The sequence below is a fragment of the Hippocampus guttulatus genome, chromosome 4 (genome assembly GCF_054856545.1).
Source record: "Hippocampus guttulatus isolate MCC_2025c chromosome 4, RoL_Hgut_1.0, whole genome shotgun sequence".
In the NCBI taxonomy this organism is placed as follows: domain Eukaryota; kingdom Metazoa; phylum Chordata; class Actinopteri; order Syngnathiformes; family Syngnathidae; genus Hippocampus; species Hippocampus guttulatus.
The window spans coordinates 7,931,386-7,951,150 of record NC_141264.1 but is presented as its reverse complement, the minus strand read 5'-3'; the positions used below and the strand labels follow the sequence as shown (position 1 = coordinate 7,951,150).

At 42.7% G+C, this 19,765-nt stretch overlaps 1 protein-coding gene across 2 annotated transcripts; it reads left to right on the top strand.

The window, feature by feature from the left end:
• The first annotated feature begins 663 nt into the window (after nt 1–663).
• Nucleotides 664–18,832, top strand: rassf8a (Ras association domain family member 8a). Of its 2 annotated transcripts, none has more exons than XM_086109780.1 (6): nt 664–1,097; nt 10,608–10,805; nt 11,523–12,316; nt 12,439–12,636; nt 14,077–14,221; nt 17,216–18,832. In XM_086109780.1, the coding sequence occupies exons 2-6, from the start codon at nt 10,703–10,705 to the stop codon at nt 17,335–17,337; spliced, it is 1,362 nt and encodes a 453-aa protein (XP_085965906.1). In that variant the 5' UTR covers nt 664–1,097; nt 10,608–10,702; the 3' UTR covers nt 17,338–18,832. The 2 variants fall into 2 exon arrangements, with proteins under 2 accessions (XP_085965906.1, XP_085965905.1); XM_086109779.1 differs by having other exon boundaries at nt 10,605–10,805.
• Nucleotides 18,833–19,765: the final 933 nt, after the last annotated feature.

Sequence of the window (19,765 nt, the reverse complement as noted above, 5' to 3'; positions counted from 1 at the left end):
AGAGACAAACAACCATTCACACTCACATTCAAACCTAGGGACAATTTAGAGTGCTCCATTAACTTACCATGCATGTTTTTGGAATGTGGGAGGAAACTGGATTACCCGGAGAAAACCGATGCAGGCACGGGGATAACATGCAAACTTCACACAGGAAGGCAGCACCAGATTCGAACCGTAGACCTCTGCACTGTGAGGCGGAGGTGCTAGCCAGTCGCTCACCGACCTGCCTACCTTTGGGTAGTCTTTCTCAAATAGTGGGGCAGGCGCTGGGCCTCCAAGGGGAACAGCAGTGTAATGACAGGATGGACGTGACCTGCGTAAGATGCTTTTTTTCTCCCTACAAGAACAAAGTATAAAATAAAAAATAAAACACTACAGTATTTGGCAGTGGTGCCCCCTTTTATTTGTTTGTGTATTTATTTATTTGGATTGGTGGCAAATTGATGCACTTCCATATTGTTAGGCATTCTTTGTTGTAAATTGATGTACTGTATATTTCCTCGCGGTGGAGAGTGTTTTTTTTTCCAGAAGGGGCGGTATGTTGGGTTGCAGAAAATAATGGGGAAGCAAAAGGAGGGAGGGGGGTACCGTTTCCCCAAAGGTTTTTAGGCAACGTGTCTTTAGGTGAGGTGAGCTGACTTGAAGGTCAGTACGTGTGGATGTTCAGGACGCCTCCCCGTGACCAGATGTCCTGGTCCTGGATGCGGGAATTGTGGCTCAGGGTGGCCTCTCCCTTTAAACGGTCCACAATGCCTTGCGGTGCCCCACTTCCAATGCGATGTGTGCGCCTGCTGGAGGAGAGAGGAGACAAGCGTAAGGAGAGGGGCTTATTTTTCCCCCGCAGTTCACTGGCGAGAGAGCAAAACACCAGCACACCTCCAAGTGTACCGAGTCAAACTTTGGTGGCAGGGAGCTCGAACGTCCTCGTCGGGTTTTTTTTCGCCGAAACGACCAACAGCACTTTGTCGCAAGTCGTTCGGGGGCTATGGTGAAGAAGGACACAATTGGCGTTATCCTTGCCTCTCCGAATGTTTCATCTGCAAAGTTCACTTCGCAAAAGCAGCAGTGAGCCGAGTCCTCTTTGCGCCAGAAAGGTAAGAGCAGTACATGGCGCTAATCAGAGTGGAATTATTGTCTACTACTGTTGTGTTGATTAAGGCTTTCCCTGGTAGTTTCTCCTGCCTTTGGCCAACAATAATGGAATATTGTTAAGGCTTTGAAGCAAGTTCGCAACTATTTCAACTTTACCGCACATAACATCAAGCGAATTCCGTTAAATGGCTTGGTTAGTGGGTGATGAGTTTCATGTCTTTTCAAGAAACTATCTTAGTCTTGGTTGCTGGGTGTTGCTTTATTTCTTTCCACCCATGCTTGCGCATGAGAAGACAATCACTTCATCTCGCACGAAAAAGAAGAAACAGAAGTAGCAGAACCCTATATGGAGTATTGGTCTTGCCATTTGTTCATCAGGTTCATAACTGTACTTACGTACAGCCCTGTAGGCATCTGATGTCAATTCAGCGTCATGGTGACATCAAAATACAATCTGCAACATCAAAGTGATGTCAAATTGATGTGACGTGCCCGCTGGGAAAATGTGTATAAAATTTCAATTCAACAGTGTTGTCAAAAGTACTGACGTTCATGGATGAGGTAGCAGTATAGATATTACCACGTAAACTTAATTAAAAGATAAAAGTTATAAGTAGGGCAAGGATGAAAAGATGTATTGAGCAGATAGATATCAATTTTTTTATTCCATGTGTCTTGATAGTCTAAACATGATTTTCCGGTGAAGCTTGCATTCGAGCAATAATAATCAGATGAATCCATATGATGGCTCCCAGGAGTTCAGTATTGTGACGGTACAAAACTCCAACTTGAAAACTGTGTCATCACTAACCTTTATTGGTAGCTTACCGGCAGTGCTAGACGTCTGCACTAGTTTGACTGTCGTGAGTTATCACAGATTTGTTGATGTGCATCACGTGGAGGTGCCATGTGCTGCGTACAAAACAATTGCCAATCGGAATGTTATGTTTGTTATAATCAATGTTACAATGTTCGTACTTCTCATCCAATCACAAGTCATTCCATATATCGTAGCATGATTTATTTGGATTGGTGTTTTGAACAACAACTGGAATGAACGCACTCCCAAAATGAAATAGTAACGAGGCTTTTGTTGTGTGTCAGGAGTAGAAAGCACAGATATTTGTGTAAAAATGTGAAGAGTAGAAGTACAAAGTACGTGGAAAACCAACTACCCCACTAAAGTATAGACACCCCAAATTTCTACTTAAGGTAATGAAATATTTTTACTACGTTACCTGACACCTCTGGAATTTACAAACTACAGTCCTGTAACATTTAAAGCCTGCCTGTCGAGGAGCCTCCCACTGCCCTGCTGTGTCCCTGCTGCCTCTTCAAAGCTGGCCAGCAAGCATATGGCATGGAAACAAAAGCAGCATTATTGCCCGCCCAAATGTGCCATCCAGATGTTCGAGTCGCTGCCAGCGTTGACATCTTAAGTGGAGGAGGCTGCTTCAGGGCCTAATAGTTGTTAATACCAGCCAACTCGAGAGGCAGAGGGACATTTAGGGGTTTACACTCGGAGACCAAAATTTAAATATTGGAACAAAATCTAGTTTAAATATGGTTTAAAACAAATATAATGCTTATCAAATCATACTTATTGCTCATTTGGCCGATGCATGTAGAGACCACCGTTACAGCAATCCATCCCTTTTCTGCACCGCTTACTCTGTTCAGGGAGCTGGAGCCGAACCCAGCTGACTTCAGGCGAAAGGCAGACTACACTAGTCGGCAGTAGATTGTGGGCACACGGACAGAGATACACAACCATTTGCTCTCATATTAACGCCAACAGTGAGAGAGGAACCTTAAGCGTTTCTACCGTCTTCGTTATTAATTGATCCCAAAAAATAGTAAATATCCACGTGTTATTGACGGCCATGGAAATACACTGGATTTTTTTTTTTTTGGAAATGTAGGAGAGGAAACATTTCTAATTTCCCCTCAAAAAAAACAGTTTTTTTTTCCTTTTTTTTTCTCAAACTCATGAAAGGGTTACTCAGAGTGTGGTTGCCAATGCAAGCCGCGACCCGTCAGTTGCCCATCCTCGCCATAGCTACTGACTGCCACCTAAGCATCAAGTAAACAGGGAATAGTTTCCCATGGCATCCTTATCTTTTGGTCATGCGCTGTTGCATTCTCACAGGCTAGGAATGTATACTCGGGATGTTATCAGCGCTGACTCTTTTAAGATCAAGGCCCGTTTTTGGTTACAGTCTTTGCCATGCGCTCCATTGTTTACTATTTGAATGGGACATTCTAATTCTCTGGTGGCATCTTTGGAGAGGAGCACTGTTCTTATCTTGTTCGCAAAATAAGAGCCTTGCCCTTTGAGCGCAGTGATTGTGGTTGTCAGTGGTTCGCAAATGCAAGTCCATGTTGATTCCGATTCAATTTGATACATTTCTGTATGAATATGAAAGAAAGTGGGGAACCGCAAATGGAAAGCGAAACAGAAAGTGCTGCTGCATTTTCATTTCACAAAATGAATTAACTGCAAACTACTTATTCTTCAGAAATTTGAGCATTTCGACAGTGGACGCTTCAGTGCTGCCAAGTGGCTATTCAGTGGGTCACGACAGCCATTCTGAAGTTTGTGAAGTTCTTGGTATGCAGACATCCTTTAATGACTCCACAAGACTGGCGAACTTCACTCCTTCAAGTTTCCACCAATCTGTGCTGCAGGTTAAAAATAAAAGTTTCTGTTCAAAAGTTTCCCCGGAGAGGATATGCTTTTTTTTCTGACAGCCTCTTTCGGCAGTGAAATAATAAACTTGCTTCCAATTAATAAAATCCAGTCTGCTTCTAATGCATCAATACCAGTGACTGCAAAGCATAACAATCCACGTGACCCTACCCTGTTCAGATTCCTCTCGCTTGGAACTTTTGACGACAGCGTGGATATTGAACTACATTTTTCTTTTTTTTCACCAACTCACAGAGGAACTGTTTCTGACTATAAAGTGTAAACCACACTTGCACCACAGGAAGTGCAAATGGATTGAAAGCTTTAGCATTGAAACACGCCTACAAGCATGGAAGAAACGGCCCATTGTTTAAAACGTTCAGCTGTATGACGTACTCTTCGGTGTGTCAGAAGTGCTCCACAAACATTCCAATTAACCATAATAACCCTCTCAAAGTCAAACCGAACCAAGACTGTATTTAGCTCTTCAATGAGCTGCAGAACTCTTTTGTGAGGGCAACACAGCCTTCATACCAAATTATTCTCACTCCCGGTTGTTTTGTTCAATTGATGATATCGTATTTTCACGACGATAGAGTTCACTTGGAAGTCTTAAATTTTCTCCAAAATGGATGGAGTGCCTAGGAATGCGTGTGTATGCACCAAGTTCCAAAATTTGGGAATGCTAATGTCTGACTGCGATGAGGGGCCTGCTTGACTGAGTGATCTTGTGGCAACACGCTTGTTATATGGAGGAAAGGCGGACGTAACTGAGGACAGCATGCGAACGTTGAAGGGAGAAGGCTGGGCGTGGAAGAGGACGCGAAAGGCACGACCCCAGTCGCTGTATATAAGTGTATATGGCATATAGCCTGCCTCACTTGGCTTCCATGACCGACGGTTCTCTCAACAAATCCCTAGTTTACCCGCTTGGTTGGCGGCAAGTGATGAGGGACAAGCATACTTTACATTTTGAAATACAGCAAAAAGATTGCCGACAAATACATCCAGCCCACACACATTCTAAGACTGGGAGGCAGCGTTGGGCGAGTTACGCCACAATTTGTGAATGGATTGTGGACGCTTTGGATAACGTGTCCTCTTGCGCTGTTGTTCAAGCTTTCGCAAAAGCCGGCATCATTTCAGAGAAGCTGCACGGCAACGAGACTGACTCTGACAATGACAACAGGGAACCTGGCGTGTTTAATGGAGAACTTGCCCGGATACAGAAGATGAGGACTTTGATGGATTTGTGGATGAGGATTGATAGAAAAAATAAAGTGAGAACATTGTTGAATACTTCAGTAAAGTACAACTAAGCTCAGTTTTGCTCCCTCTGCCTTTTTAACTCATTCAGTACCAGCCAATTCTGGACCAAGTCTGAAAAGACGTTTAAAAACGTCTTTGGGAGTGAATGAGTTAAAAACATACGCTCGTGTGCGGGCATGCTACCATATTTTTTAAGCTAGCATACATTTTACCATGCCTGCGTCCACTAATGCAGTGTCTGTGTTTAATACAGAAATAGCACCCGTAACTGACACTGCACCTCTTAATACGGTGTGCCGTTTGGTTGTGAAAATGTGGTACCTCAGTGATAGAGCGGCAGTCATTTTAACTGTACACTTGCCGGGTCATTTTGTGATTGCTTTATTTTCTGTAAATCCCTAGAAGAGGCGGTGCAAGTATTAAGCTTTTGCACTCAAGTCTTCTTCAGCGTTTCTCCTTGCTGTGAGTTTCAGCATCATGTAAGACACTATGAAACGTCCACCCCAGCATATGGTTTGTTGTTTACAGAAATCGGCATTTCTCTAGCCAACTCGACCTTGAGGTTCGGCACTGGCACAAAGACAACACACACCTCTCTGCTCTCAGGGGAATTCTTCTTGAGTCAACAGAACATTTGCTCACGAGGGTTTACATGTTTGCTGTGGCTGATCGTATCAAAGGATTTTAAGTCCTATTCAATCTCATGAAATGCTTCTCTGGCTTGGATGAGCTGCACAAATCAGCGAGTGGGCATCTCCCCAGAGTGTGGCTTGGAAAAGCTAGAGGAGTGGAGCGTGCAGAGTTTAAGATGGCTCTCTGCCCTGCAGGGCTCTGCTCTGATTGTCAGGTTTTCCGTGATGGTTATGAATCTAAATTTCATGTGTCTGTATCTAAGGGAGTGTTTAAATGCTCATGCATGTCACTGATTGTAAATCACCTGAGTTTAATTTTTAGGGTTACAGAAATTTGAGAAAAACATTTAGCTGGGTTTTGCTGTGTTGCCTAAACCCGTCTCATTTAATCTGTGAACATGGCAATCATTTTTATTTCTGTTTATTTTTGTTTTTTTGTCTTCACTCCTTCCCTCCCAATTCTAATCCCTGAAGGCTACTTTGCATCAAGGCCTTAATGGGAAAGAGGTTCATAAAGCTGTTCCAGTGTTTTAGACGCCTGAAGGAAAAATACTGAATGTGACCTTTTTGCTGTTCCCTGCATCCCTCCGCTCTTTTATGCCTGATCTATTTGAAGTGTAAATTCCGGACAAAAACAGAATTCAGCCAGTGTAAAATGATCAAAGCCTCACCATAGAATAAAATGGTCTTACATAGATACACACTCACTGTTGTGTAAATCATGTCACCCATAGTTGCATCAAATTAGTTCAGACATCTTCATAAAATATTTTATATATTTTATATGTATATACATATATGTAGTGTGTGTGTGTGTGTGCATGTGTGTGTGTGTGTGTGTGTGTGTGTAAAAAAACATTGTAATAACAATAACCCACAAAAAACTTTGCTACCAAGACATGATATTGAATTCAGACAAAAGACGGTTGGAAATACTGTAAATGTATGCAATATTTTACACATTTATACTTGTATTGATAATGATGGTGTTTGTATGTGTGCGTCTGTCTGTCTATCTAGCTATCTGGCTATCTATGTGTGTGTCCTGATGTTGGTCGGGTAATTGACAAAGGGTAGTTGAACAAGGGGGCCATTTGTGACACTGGTATAGCTTTATGGAGCCTTTAATTCTCTCAGAGTACAACGTCGTTGACGGGGAGTCCCTCACGCTAGATGAGTGTTTCATGCGTCACATTATGTTTGAAACTGACCTTCGTGTGACGCAGGCGTTGTTATAAAGCTTTTAATATTTTCCATCAGTTGTTGAGCGTCTGTGTTTGTGTTGATAAGTTTCTGAAAGATTAGTTATATAGTTATACGCGGAGGTGGGTAGTGTGCCCAAAATCTGTATTCAAGTAAGGGTCATGTTACGCTTAAATAATTTGACTCAAGAATAAAAAAAAAAAGTGTTTCTCCAAATAATTACTTGAGTAAGAGTAAGAATTGAGTGGAAAAAAAACCCCTCAAGTACTGCATAGCCGATGAATAAAATAACTTTTTTTTAAATCCGTATATGAGCATTAATAGACTAAAGTACAAAATGGGTATATTACGAAGTATTCCCACCTACGGACTTCTGTCAAAGGGAAATTCCTTCACCTGGAATAAAAACCTATGCATTGAAATTTCGACGACGATATTACATTAACGAACGATTCATAACAACGGACGTTCTAGTACCCGGAACCCGGAAGCCATACTGAAGCCCGCAGTAGTGCAAATTCAAGCAAGTCCCACTCGATACCACGGAATAACTGTGTCCGCACCGCTATTCACTTTCATTGGATCCAAAACGGCGACATGTAAGTGACTCTATTGGCATGCGGGGGGTTTTCTATTTCATTCATTTACATATTACATTTACGTCCTGTAGATCATGGCAATGACCGTGGACAAGAGAGTGGAATGCATCCGACTCGCTGCTCAGAGTAAATTGCTTGTGGCTCGACAGACAGTCGAGTAAACGAACGTTTCCTGGAATGCTTTACCTGTTATCATGCTAAAAACCTTCCGCTAACTGGACCGCTAATTAGAGAGAAGGCGAGTTCCATCGCGCTATGGGCGTAGAGGACTTCGAAGTGTCCCGTGGCTTGCTTCAAAAGTCCGTTGCACGACATCGGCTGAGCAACGATGTCTTGTGTGATCGAGGAGAGGTAAAGTTAGAGACAGTGAGTGGGCGGAAAGAAAAACTACCAGGTCTGTTACTAGTCTCATTTTGTAGCAAATAGTCCTAAATTTGTGCGACTGTATTTTGTTCATATACCTGTACTGTATGCTGCAGTTTTTGTGTTATAAACAGTTTTTGAACCATCTATTTTTGCATTTTATTGCTTGTGTTGTTACACATGTATTTTGTTCACATACTTGCATGTTCATAAAGGACATGTACCATAGTCGGTTCCCACATAAGGAAATTCTGTTATAAGGAAAGATTAGACAACGCAAATATGATTCCTTACTAGAGAATACTTACCTGTATTAGATTAAAAAAAAGAGCGAGAGGAGCAAGCTGAGTATAGCTCAATGTAATGGGGTCAAATAGTGTTTATTCTTTAAAAATAAATAAAAGAAACAATGACTCTGATTCATCCCTGTAGGAATCTGCAGACATAAAGGGTTGATTCCATTGAGAATGATTCTTGATTCTCAGTGGCTGGCCGTGCATTTCAACCTTAGGCCTTCAGTGACGTCACATACATGAACACAATATAGGCTCGTCAGGCAGCACTTAATTTCAGGAGCATTTAAAACCATCAAGTATGCATTCACAATTAAGAGCAGGAAACTAAATTTACAGATATTGTCAAAAAACAAAAGATTTAAAAAATACTAAATAAAATGCCACCCAAATTACACTGTGTGATCTTAAACAAGTCTGTCCAATAAATTGCGCAATGTCGCAGTTTCATATAAGACACCAACCAAACAATAACAAAACAAACTATTCTTTGAAAATAAAATTCACACATCATTTGCATTTTGAGAATAGGCTATACAACAGCAAATAACTGAAAATGTTGAGCAGCTGAGATTGAACGAATTTTAGTGCACGAAGCTGACTACAATGCGCCATTATAAATTGCAGGTGAGCTGATTTATTTGATACAATTTTGTATCTTTGTCATTTTATTTCGTGACCATTAATACTAACGAAATAAAATAACAAGAAGAAATGTAAAATAAAATTCATTTACTCACCAATGTAGTGCCTGTTCACTGAGCTGCAGATCTACGCGAGTGTCCCCAAACGTTTTCAAATGCACCGTAGCTTGTAAGTGCCCAGCCGTGCTCTGATGTTTCCTTGCTGCCTTGGTAAAACAACTTAAATTGGTAAATCCAGTGGAAGGTCCGTCTTGAAAATTGTGTGGAAAGTAGTCCTGCAACCAGATCAACGTCTTCTCCTTCGGCCATTTTGGGTCAAAATGCATCAACAGCTCTCTCTAGCAGGCGCTAATCCAATCACCGAACGTGCACGTCCAGTGTCGACGTAAGCCCTTCTAGCAGGCCCTGGTACGCAGACTCGTGATCTGATTGGCTATTGCAACCTGACTATGCCCGTGCATTTACAGCGCACAGGGGCCTGCTCTGTTTAATCTGAAGGCCCCGAGCGAGTTTAGTTTACCTGGCAACACAAGCTATCTGAAATATGATTGGTTAAGAACTCTACCATAATAAATAAGTTATTTATTGAGTGGCTTTCAATGTTATTTAAAATAACATTGAAAGCCACTCGACTAAGTGGAAATAATATGTAAAGAATACAGAGAATAATTTTGTTGACATATTTATGAAAATAAAATAACAAATTCAATTTATGTTATTCTCAGAAAAGTAAATTTATTAAATTGACTTTTTAATGTTTAGGCCAGCAGAGAAGGCCTTGCTGGCCCTGACGGAACGCCACTGGTGATTCTACAGCTTGAAAGTTGATTTTTAAATGTCGACGTAAGTGCAAACAGTAAAACTACAGATTGCAGTTTCTTTTCTTACTTTCAACATACAGTAACACAAATCAGTAAAAGCCAGTTGCAGCCTGTACAAAAGAGCTTGACTCAATCCTTGTGCTAATCTTTAGGATGTGATTTTGCTCTCTCAGAAGCAGTGCTGTTTACTAGTTTCGCCAGATTTGGAGGACGTTTTTGGAGAAACCTATCTGTCATTGCTATTTCTCCTTCTCCAGGCGTGTCAGGCTCTCAGTACAGTATTTGAAAAAGACGGTCATTTCCGTTTAATCCAGTAACCAGCAGAGCCAGCTGTGAGTTTTGCATCCTGTTTATCTGATCGCGTCATCCAGCTGCGGCGATGAAAACTCTATGTAAATATAATTTCCTGCACCTCGCCCGATATTCCGCAGACTGCTTTGAGTACAATTGATCCAAAATGTGACCATCCTTTGGGTGTACAGTACTTGCTCACATCCAAGCTTGTGCATGTTGTGATGAGCAGAAGAGATTAATTAGGAAGAACAGTTGCATCAAAAACAAAAGCCTTTGTCACTTCCTTGCATTGTGATCCCCCCCTGGCTCTCCCTTCCTGTTTTGCAGCAAAACATTTCATGCTGCGTCATTTGCTCTGTTATGTCACACACTTAATTTTCCTCCTCCGTCTTCATGGCTTCCTAGTTTTACTGACCAAGGCGGGATCTGGGCCTGGGAATGTCGCACTATTTTCCTGCTTCTCAGTCGACACGACGTACAGTGCCTCTTAAGTTCGAAACAATTCTGAGGGCCAGATGGTCTTGGCATGACTACTGAAAGAGATGATTGAACTCAATATTTTCACAATGAGCAACTATTAGTAGCCTGATGACGAACAGTACCAAATAACAACAGTTTGAGTCCAACTTTAAGGGAAGGGATCCTTGAGCACATCCTCACTGTCTGTTTCCTTTTTCCTCTTGTGTCCCCCCCTCACCCAAGAAGCAGCCAGAAAGGCTTCAGCTGCCCTTGCGCATCTGATGTCTTCAAGAATGTCGGATCCAACATATCACAGGAAGCCTCATCACTTTTGACCCACAATGGAGCTCAAGGTATGGGTGGATGGAGTTCAAAGGGTCGTGTGTGGGGTTACTGAAGCCACAACGTGCCAGGAAGTGGTGATTGCTCTGGCTCAGGCGATAGGTAAGGCACGCTTTGTAATAAATCAGAATTTTCTCATCATGCTTGTGTGATTTTGTTTCAGATTTTCCAGAACATTCTCTTTGTTAATCACTAGTTGATGTCTCACAATCTGTAGCCACAGTAGCCCCTGAAATGGCCAGTGTTAGTAAATTACTTTTCGCTGAATAACATGTTGGCACCGGACAACGGCGAATACGGTTTTGTTGCCCAAGACCAATTCATAGAAAATTAACTACTTTCGTTCAGTATGAAAGACAAAGGTATATTGAAAGTACAGAAAAAGTATATTATGAAACACTCATCCACTCAATTATCTGTCATCTAAGAAACAAGAACACATTTCTTTGTCGATCTACCCTCACATGACGTTCCTGCTTATTGTCAATTTCTTACAAACTACCCCCAACCCCCATATGGCTCTGTGAGGAATAGAAGTGCTTGAGCAGACTGTATTGACATCACTTCCCACAAATACAGGGTTGGAGGAGGGAAAGTATGACTCATCCTTTTCTCCCCTGCCAAGCTGACAAAGCAGAGCCCCCTCCTCTGCCTTTTCCTTTTCTTTTAACACAAATGCTGTGTGATGTGGTGTTGAGCAGTGCTGATTTTCCAGCGTAAATTTTGTCCAGGTGATGACAAAAATTTGAAAGCACATCTTGAAACTCACTTTTCTATTGTGCATATCTTGAAAGCATCTCTCTATTGTGTTACTGGCAGGTCGGACTGGAAGATACACTCTGGTTGAAAAATGGCGGGACACAGAGCGTCATCTAGCCCCTCATGAGAGCCCAGTGGCCTCTCTTAATACTTGGGGTCAATATGCAGGTGATGTCCAGCTGATTTTGCTTCGCACAGGCCCTTCCCTGACTGAACGGCCCCCTTCAGAAGGGCCCCCTCTGCGGGGGCCCGAACGCGGCTTTCACCGACAGAGCCTCCCCCCACTCGCAAAGCTTCACCATCCCAATGAGCGCTCCCTCTGTCGCCGTGAGCCTCGGCGCAAGTCCCTCACTTTTACAGGAGCGCCCCGAGGTCTGAGGGAGATACTGAGCGGTGGGCGGACAAGTGAAGCTGAAGCTAAAAGGAGACTTCATCTAGGAAATGTTGGGACTTTCCAGCATGCAGGAGGAGCCGCTGGGAGTGCATCCCAGGGCCTGTGGGCATGTCGCATGGAGGACCTGGTTCGACTGGTGGGCATTCAGAGAGAAACGCTTAGTGTGCTGGAGAAGAAACTGGAGGTTTATGAAGATGAGCTCAAAGCTTGGGCCGACGTGCGAGCAGGACGAACTCCAGTCTGTAGCGAGGACTCGGGTGGGGGTCTGTTAGAGGAGATTTTGAGACTGGAGAAGCATCTGAAGAAAACTGAGGTGGAGATGGAGGAGGAGGAGTTTTGGACAACTGAGCTACAGATTGAGCTGGAGAGTGAGAGGCAGCTGGAGGAAAGGCTGGAAGAGCTGCGTGGTCGTCTGCAGGGATGCGAAAAGGAGATTGACGAGAAGCTGGCAATGGTGCAGGTGTGTTTTGTTGAACTTGAACAGCAAACAAATAACCAATGAAGGAAACAACGGCACTTTGTAACTTTTACGGTATGTTCAAGTCTTGAGTTCTTCACTTGAAGTGTTTCCTGTTCCATCAGGGCATAGAAACTGGATTGGAGGAGATGCGTCTGCAGAGAGAGCGTCAGGAGACCGAGTGGCTCAATGAGGCAGAGGCTCGAGCTCAGGTTCTCCTAGTCAAAGCAGAACTGAAAGCACAAGAGAGACAAGCTGTCCAGATGGAGAGCAGCTGCAGAAATGTGGACAGGTCACTGGGACAAAGCAGCAAGAAGCTACAGGTGAGACAAATATATGAATGTCATTCTGCCCGTGAGTATTATACTGTGTGCCTGACAAAGTAAATGATTCATCCACCTGTGATTTTCAAGGTCATGAAAGGCACGCAATGAGCTAATTTCCACATCGGTGCAAGGTTACGTTTTCATGCGGCACGAAAAGGATGCTCAGTTACCATCCTACTTGCTGTTTTTATTTGATTGTTTTATTGATATTAATGGCATGCAAGTGTTTTTCAGGCATACTTTTTTTCAATATATGAGGCCAATTGTTTTGCTTTGACTTGGGAGAGCAAAGTTCAGATGGCAGTAAACTCAACTCAACTCACCTCACCTCACAATAAGCAGCAATTTGACAAATAGTGAACAATTCATCAAATAAGAGGCTTCAAGACCTTCAATGCCACTTCCAGTTTAAGTTTTTTGTCAAACTAAACGTGAGACGAAGACAATTACTTATATATCAGGCTAACATCGTCATTTCAGATGTCAAAAAGTGTTTGCGGCTTCCAATGTTGTTTTTTCCCGTGGGAATCGGGACGAAATGGATTTTGAATGTGTCCCCTGAAAGAGATTTACCGTCTTCGTTTGCATCTGCATTATACTGCCTGCTAGTGGCCAAGGCGGGCAGCACAATGAATTGATTGCAGCTTTAGGTCAAGTCAAGTCAGCTTTATTGTCAAATATGCTCTGTGCAACATACAGCACAGATGAAATTTCTTTCCTCTCATCCACAGTGCAAACATGCAGTGCATTGAACACACACAGCTAAAAATAAGGACAGCGAAATTGAACTGCATAAGAAGACATAAAGACATAAATAAATATGTCATGACGCACAAACTATCAAATGCCTTAAAATGTATTTAATTGTGTTATTACTTTGTTTTAATATTATAATATATTATATTGCAGAACAGGTTTAATGATTATTTTTTTTACGCTTATAAAATAGGTATTCAACACGCGCCCCAATTCACATATCCTCATGATAGTATACTGTCTGCGATTGGCTGGTAACCGGTTACCAGGTTACCGGTTACCGTCTTTGGGCAGTCGGTGGGGGACACCTTAACCGTTAGGGTGTCCCCCACCGACTGCCCAAAGACGCCTGGCATAGTCTCCAGCAACCCCCGCGACCCTTGTGAGGATAAGGCGGATCAGAAAATGGATGGATGGATGGATGTCTCGGTAGCACAGCTTAAAGTTGTTTGTGGTTGATTGTTATTATTATTTTATACACACACACACACACACACACACACACACACACACACTACATATGTATATTCATACTGTATAAAATATATAAACTATTAAAATGTCTGAGGTAATTTGATGCGACTGTGGGTCACATGACTTTCACAACAGTGAGTGTGTATTTATATGAGGATAAAGCGGATCGGAAACTGGATGGATGAATAATATACTGTTTCATTAAAGGACATGCAGCATGAGCTGGAGCAGCTAACCAAGGAGCTCAGGCAGGTTAACCTGCAGCAGTTCATCAAGCAAACTGGCACCAAGGTCACAGTACTGCCGGCTGAACCTGCAGAGGATGAAAGTAGAAGCAGCAATCGTGTCATAGGTAATGTCTTCTCTCTTAATTTGTTGATATACATTGGTAAATATACCCATCTGTGCTCTGTAAAGCAATGGTCCCCATCCACCGGTCCGCAGACCGGTACCGGGCATGGCCCATTTGGGACAAGCCGCACAGAGACAGCCCTGCGAGCTGTGAGCAAATTTACTCCATCAAATGTGGCGTGGGAAATGTGCGCGACTCTAGATAATCGGAGCCCTGCTTTTAACCTTGGTTCAGAATCCGCCAGAAAGAGGAAGCAATAAACAGAAAGTAAATGTAACAAATTGATGAAACGTACTTTGAAACGCGCAGCTGATGGGCAGCCATGACTTCCGAAGAGGAAGCTATTTTGACAAGAAAAGTTACTCCCCTGGCGGTATTGCCAGAGCGACGTGGAGGAGGAAGCGGTTGTGCGTGCAATGTCGTCAAAGTCAAACCTGCTGAATCATTTGAATAAGTAGCAAAAATGTGAGCGGAGTTTGCACAGCCTGTCCCCACGTAAACATTAGCAGTTCAGTCGTTAATAACAAGCCGTCAGCCACTGGATGACAGCAGCAATCTTGCAAATAGCGATAGCATATGATCATAACTAAAAAATGATTATGTTTACATTATTATTCCCACTTGGTCCATTTCGTAGCAGTTCACTGTGTTATTTTATTCTACATTTGTTGTGCAGCAGAGTAACACTGTTTGAAATGAATGAATGTTAATTCAATGGTGGATGTTATAATTATCGTTGTTGTCAGTAGCAGTGCTTTAAAAAGGGCAACTGAAAAGCAATGGGGGGGGGGGAGGTTGCCGCTCCGCGAACAGCATGTACTTGTCTCAACCGGTCCGTGATGCAGAAACGGTTGGGGACCACTTCTGTAAAGGATAAAATGATCAGCACACGCGTTGAACAATAAGAGCTTTCAGTATTAGTGTTTGTAATACCTGCCACTGTTAAGTTAAATGTCAGAGAGCAGACCTTGTGGAAATGGCATGTCGTCAAGTGATTGAGGCTCACTTATATTTGACCCATCTGAATGGGTCTGACCTGAAGCATGCATTATAGTATCATCATACATTAGAGTACAAGGTGCCTTAGCTGGAATAGTGCTCCGTGCGAGCGATTTAAACAGCACAAAGAGTTAGGAGCGCTTACAGTAGTCTCCATGCCGACAGCCGGAGGAGCTGACTTCAAGTCCTTCATTTACCCTCTGTTCCCCTCGTGAGCCTCTTTCACATATGCTCAGCACTTTCTGGGGAGGGCCCGTCGGACCACAGCTCTGCCGTCCTCCAAAAGAGCTGACAAACAGACAAGAAGCACTGAATTACGGGGATTCAATCACTATCAAAATAAAGGTTTGTTTCCATTAGTTTAGAGAAATTACACAATTTTATCGGAAGAAGACTGCTTAGTAATAATTGAAAACATCCAATCATTATCTACAAATTATCCTGTTCAGGGTCAAAAGGAAGCGAAAGTGTATCCGGCCTGATTTATGGCTACGTGCTGCATTCATCACGAGTCAATCACAGGACAGACACACAAGCATTTCACACTCCCACCATTTATTCTTCTTCCCTAACTCGGTCAACCTCAGAGACATAACAGAGATTAAACACTGCCAGGCTCTGCCAGAGTGTGATGTTGTAATACCCAAGACTCACTGCCTGCTTCTTTGTATTGGAAGCAATTGTCGCATCGATGTCGCCACACATCTACGGTAATTACCGGTATTATCTTAATGTAGCAAGTCACAACTGCTGAGTGAATGCACACTTGCTACAGCAAGGTCTGTCTGAAAGACACGACTGACTAAATCCTCTTAGGCCTCTGATGCACCAATTTATTAGTGGACTATAGAATCTGTACCAAAGCAGCCCTATTTTCTTTCTGTATCGTATGTAACTGGCCTATCATAGAGGTGACAGACATGCTTATCACTCACACCACTGTTCTGGAACAGACAGGAAGCAGACAACAACTTTAAGATAGGAGAGTATCCAACGCATAGAGACATTCTTGCTCCTTCTTGGCTCCGTAACATCATCAAAAGGCGAGCCTGGATTGCTATTCCCTGCCGCAGGCAGTACGTGCTTGCACAGGATTCTGGTCTATGAAAAAGCTATTAGGGCGGAATGCAAAGCGTGTGGATGTCTCAACAATGTGGGGCTGCGTTTTAAAAAGTTGCTTCATCGAATTCAGTCGATTTTCGTTTTCATAAAACCATAAATGAACGTCACATCCATTTCTAAGATGGTGCTCTGCATTAAAATTAGCCTGGAGAATTACAAGTGTGCTGTTTTGGCGAATACAAGACCAAACACAAAGATGGGAACGCCAGATATTTATCAACCTTTACAATATCAATACCTCGATTTGGGCTGGCGGAGGTACACTCTAACCCAAAATCAGGGATTTTAATGAGAAATGTAATGGATGTATAAGTGTCTTAGTCCTTTTTCATAAACCTCTTTGACAACTGCATGTGTCTAAAATGTTAAGAACAGATCATAAATTCCTATTCGTGTCACAGCACTGCCCCCCGGTGGTAAAACGTATTCATTTATTCATTGATTTATTCGTTTTGCTTTTTCCTGGGACTGTGAGTTCGCATTTTTGCCTCGGCATCTGGGCACACGGTGGAGATTTGAATAGTACTGCATGTCCACCTCACAGACAAGAGGTCCCACTACTCTCTGCTCGGCCAGCCTGTGTTTCATCTGCAGGTTCTGCCCACATTCCAATACCATGTGTTACATGCACAAAGGACATGGAATTGTCTTGAAAGGTTGTTTGTCTAGAAGTGCCCTGTGTGTGGCTGGGGACCAGTTCTGGGTTTACCTCAGCTCTCAGAGGAAATCAGATGGGCTCCGCTTCAGCTCACCCGTGAACCTTTTGAGGACAATCTCTATCGAAAATGGGTTGTCATGAAATGAAAATGGACGTGTATTATGTTCAAACTCATTTTCCCTCTTTTTGTATTCATTTCCTGTTTTTGTTTTCAGATATGGTTCCACTAACTGGCTCCCTGAAGCGTCCCGTGTCCCTGCAACCCTTGTCCAGTCATCTACGAGTCTTAAAAAGCCCCCTCAGCTCCGGCCTGAACCCAGAGGGCATCTATGTTTGAGGCTCCACTGCACACCTGTGCTGTTAGGAACTATAGCACATTGACTCATTTCTCCTCTGAGCATTTTCAATTGGATGTCTTGTACAGGATACTTCAGTAACACAAATCGTACAATAAGGCAAACTTTCGCAAAGGAAAAATGCTCAACTCTGATGCGTTGGCACAACCCACGGTCTTGTGTGAAGCATACACTGAGAACCATTTCTAAACATGGATCAGGCTGCAATGGACGTCTTTTTAAAACACAACCATGTACTGTCATTTCAATCACTCTAGTGACTGCTGAATGCTTCTGACTGGTTTCATGCTGGTACTATAATTCCAAACAATGGCCTTTTTAGAATGAATGTGAATCCGTGAATTATATCAATTTAGTAGTTATGCAATGAACACATTTCCTCCGCCTGATGCCTGAATGACTTCAATTATGACGGATATAAGAAACCTATTAGTTATAATTTAGTTTACTATCACTTGTCAAGACTATGCATTAATAGGTTCCTTTCCTTCAGCTCGTCACTTGATGCGTTCCCTCTACGATAAATGCAGTGCCCTTATTCCTGCTGTCATATCGACTCCATGAAATCAAGTAAATTTCCCTCTAAAATGTTTTATTTGTTTTTTTTGGGGGGGGGGGGGGGGGGGTTGGAAGTTTTCTGCTTTGTGGCCAAAGATGAATAGCTCTGAGCGCATGATTGTGATGTTTTTATCGCCATATACGTGCAGAGAACCAACAGTACAGTGAATCACTTGTGGCATGCTACAGCTCTTTAATGTACAATAGGTGTTTGTTAGATTGTATCTCAGCTGCTAACAACAGCAAAGTGCCTTAATGTCTTCTTTGGGCAGTGAATGATGATGAATATGAAGCTATCGTGGCGATATTGAAGAGATAAGTCTGTAATTTGGGCAGATAGCGTAGTGCCACGTTTCTGCGCTGATAGCATAGCAACGAGGAAAATTGTTCTTGTTTATCAAGAATGGGTGAGAGTGGATGTGACTGAAAGTTCTTTTCCACATTGTGACTGTGTTGTTCCCATTTGTTGTAAAATAGTCAGTATTCCGATTCAACAGATTGAAGACATTCTTTACGCTTTATTTCGATGGTTCCTGTAATCTTGGTGATGTTTGCAGTCTTAGCATCTGTCACTTTGTACAAATCCCACACGGAACATTATAGCCAATGTATAACTTACATTTCTTTTCAAATGACTTATTTTATTTTACTTAATTATTTTTAAATTGAACTTTTTTATATGAAGGTATCAACTCATAAATAAGGGTGGATTTCCACTTGAAGGAACCTAATTGTGTGTGTTTATGTGACGGAATGTAGCTGTGATCACTGTTTACAATGCTCTTGAGATTGGCAAGATGTCAGCTGTACCAACTTTTTTTTTTATTTTAGTATTATTACACCTTGACAGATATACAGTTGTAATGGCTGATTAGATGATAATCGCATGATTCAATAAAGCCGTATGACAGAAGTAAAGGTTCTGGGAATATGTGTGTTGTTCATTTGAAGTGCGTTTCATGATTAGGCCAGTAGATGGAGATATTCACTTAGGAGAGGCCCACATGTGCCTCTTTGACGAGAATAAAGATTAACAAGTGTGTGGTGTGTATCTCTCTCTCTCTATATATATATATGTATATATGTATATATAGTGCCCCCGTGGTTGGCGCGTTGACCTCACAGTGCAGAGGTCGTGGGGTCAATCCCGGCTCCAACCTTTCTGTGTGGAGTTTGCATGTTCTCCCCGGGCCTGCGTGGGTTTTCTCCGGGTACTCCGGTATCCTCCCGCATTCCAAAAAACATGCATGTAACATGAACACTCTAAATTGTCCCTAGATGTGAGTGTGAGCGCGGATGGTTGTTTGTCTCTGTGTGCCCTGCGATTGGCTGGCAACCGGTTCAGGGTGTCCCCCGCCTACTACCCGAAGACAGCCGGGATTTGGCTCCAGCACCCACAGCGACCCATGTGAGGATAAAGCGGATCGGAAAATGGATGGACACACGCGTCATTGTTGAAGGTAAAACGCAAGTTTGAATGACTTTAAAAGCCCAACGCCCCAATTTAGCAGTAATTGGACTTCTTTGTTGTCAAAACCACGAGATCACACAAAAACAATCATTGTCAGAATCACAATCATCTAGTTATTCATCGAATTGCAAATGATGATACTGTAAGCAAGTGTGTGGATCCCTGCTGGGCTGGGCCATTGTTTTTCATCTGCGGTCATCTCTTTTATCCTTCTGTCACATGACATGAGTTCAAAGCCAAGGCTTACTGCTTACTGTACATTCCTCAGGCATGACCTGTCGTCTTGAGTGGAGCTGCTTGACTACATTTCATTATTCAACATGTCTGTCGAGGTCTGTACTTGGGTGCCAACTTTTAAATTGCATTCAGGATTTTGGGCT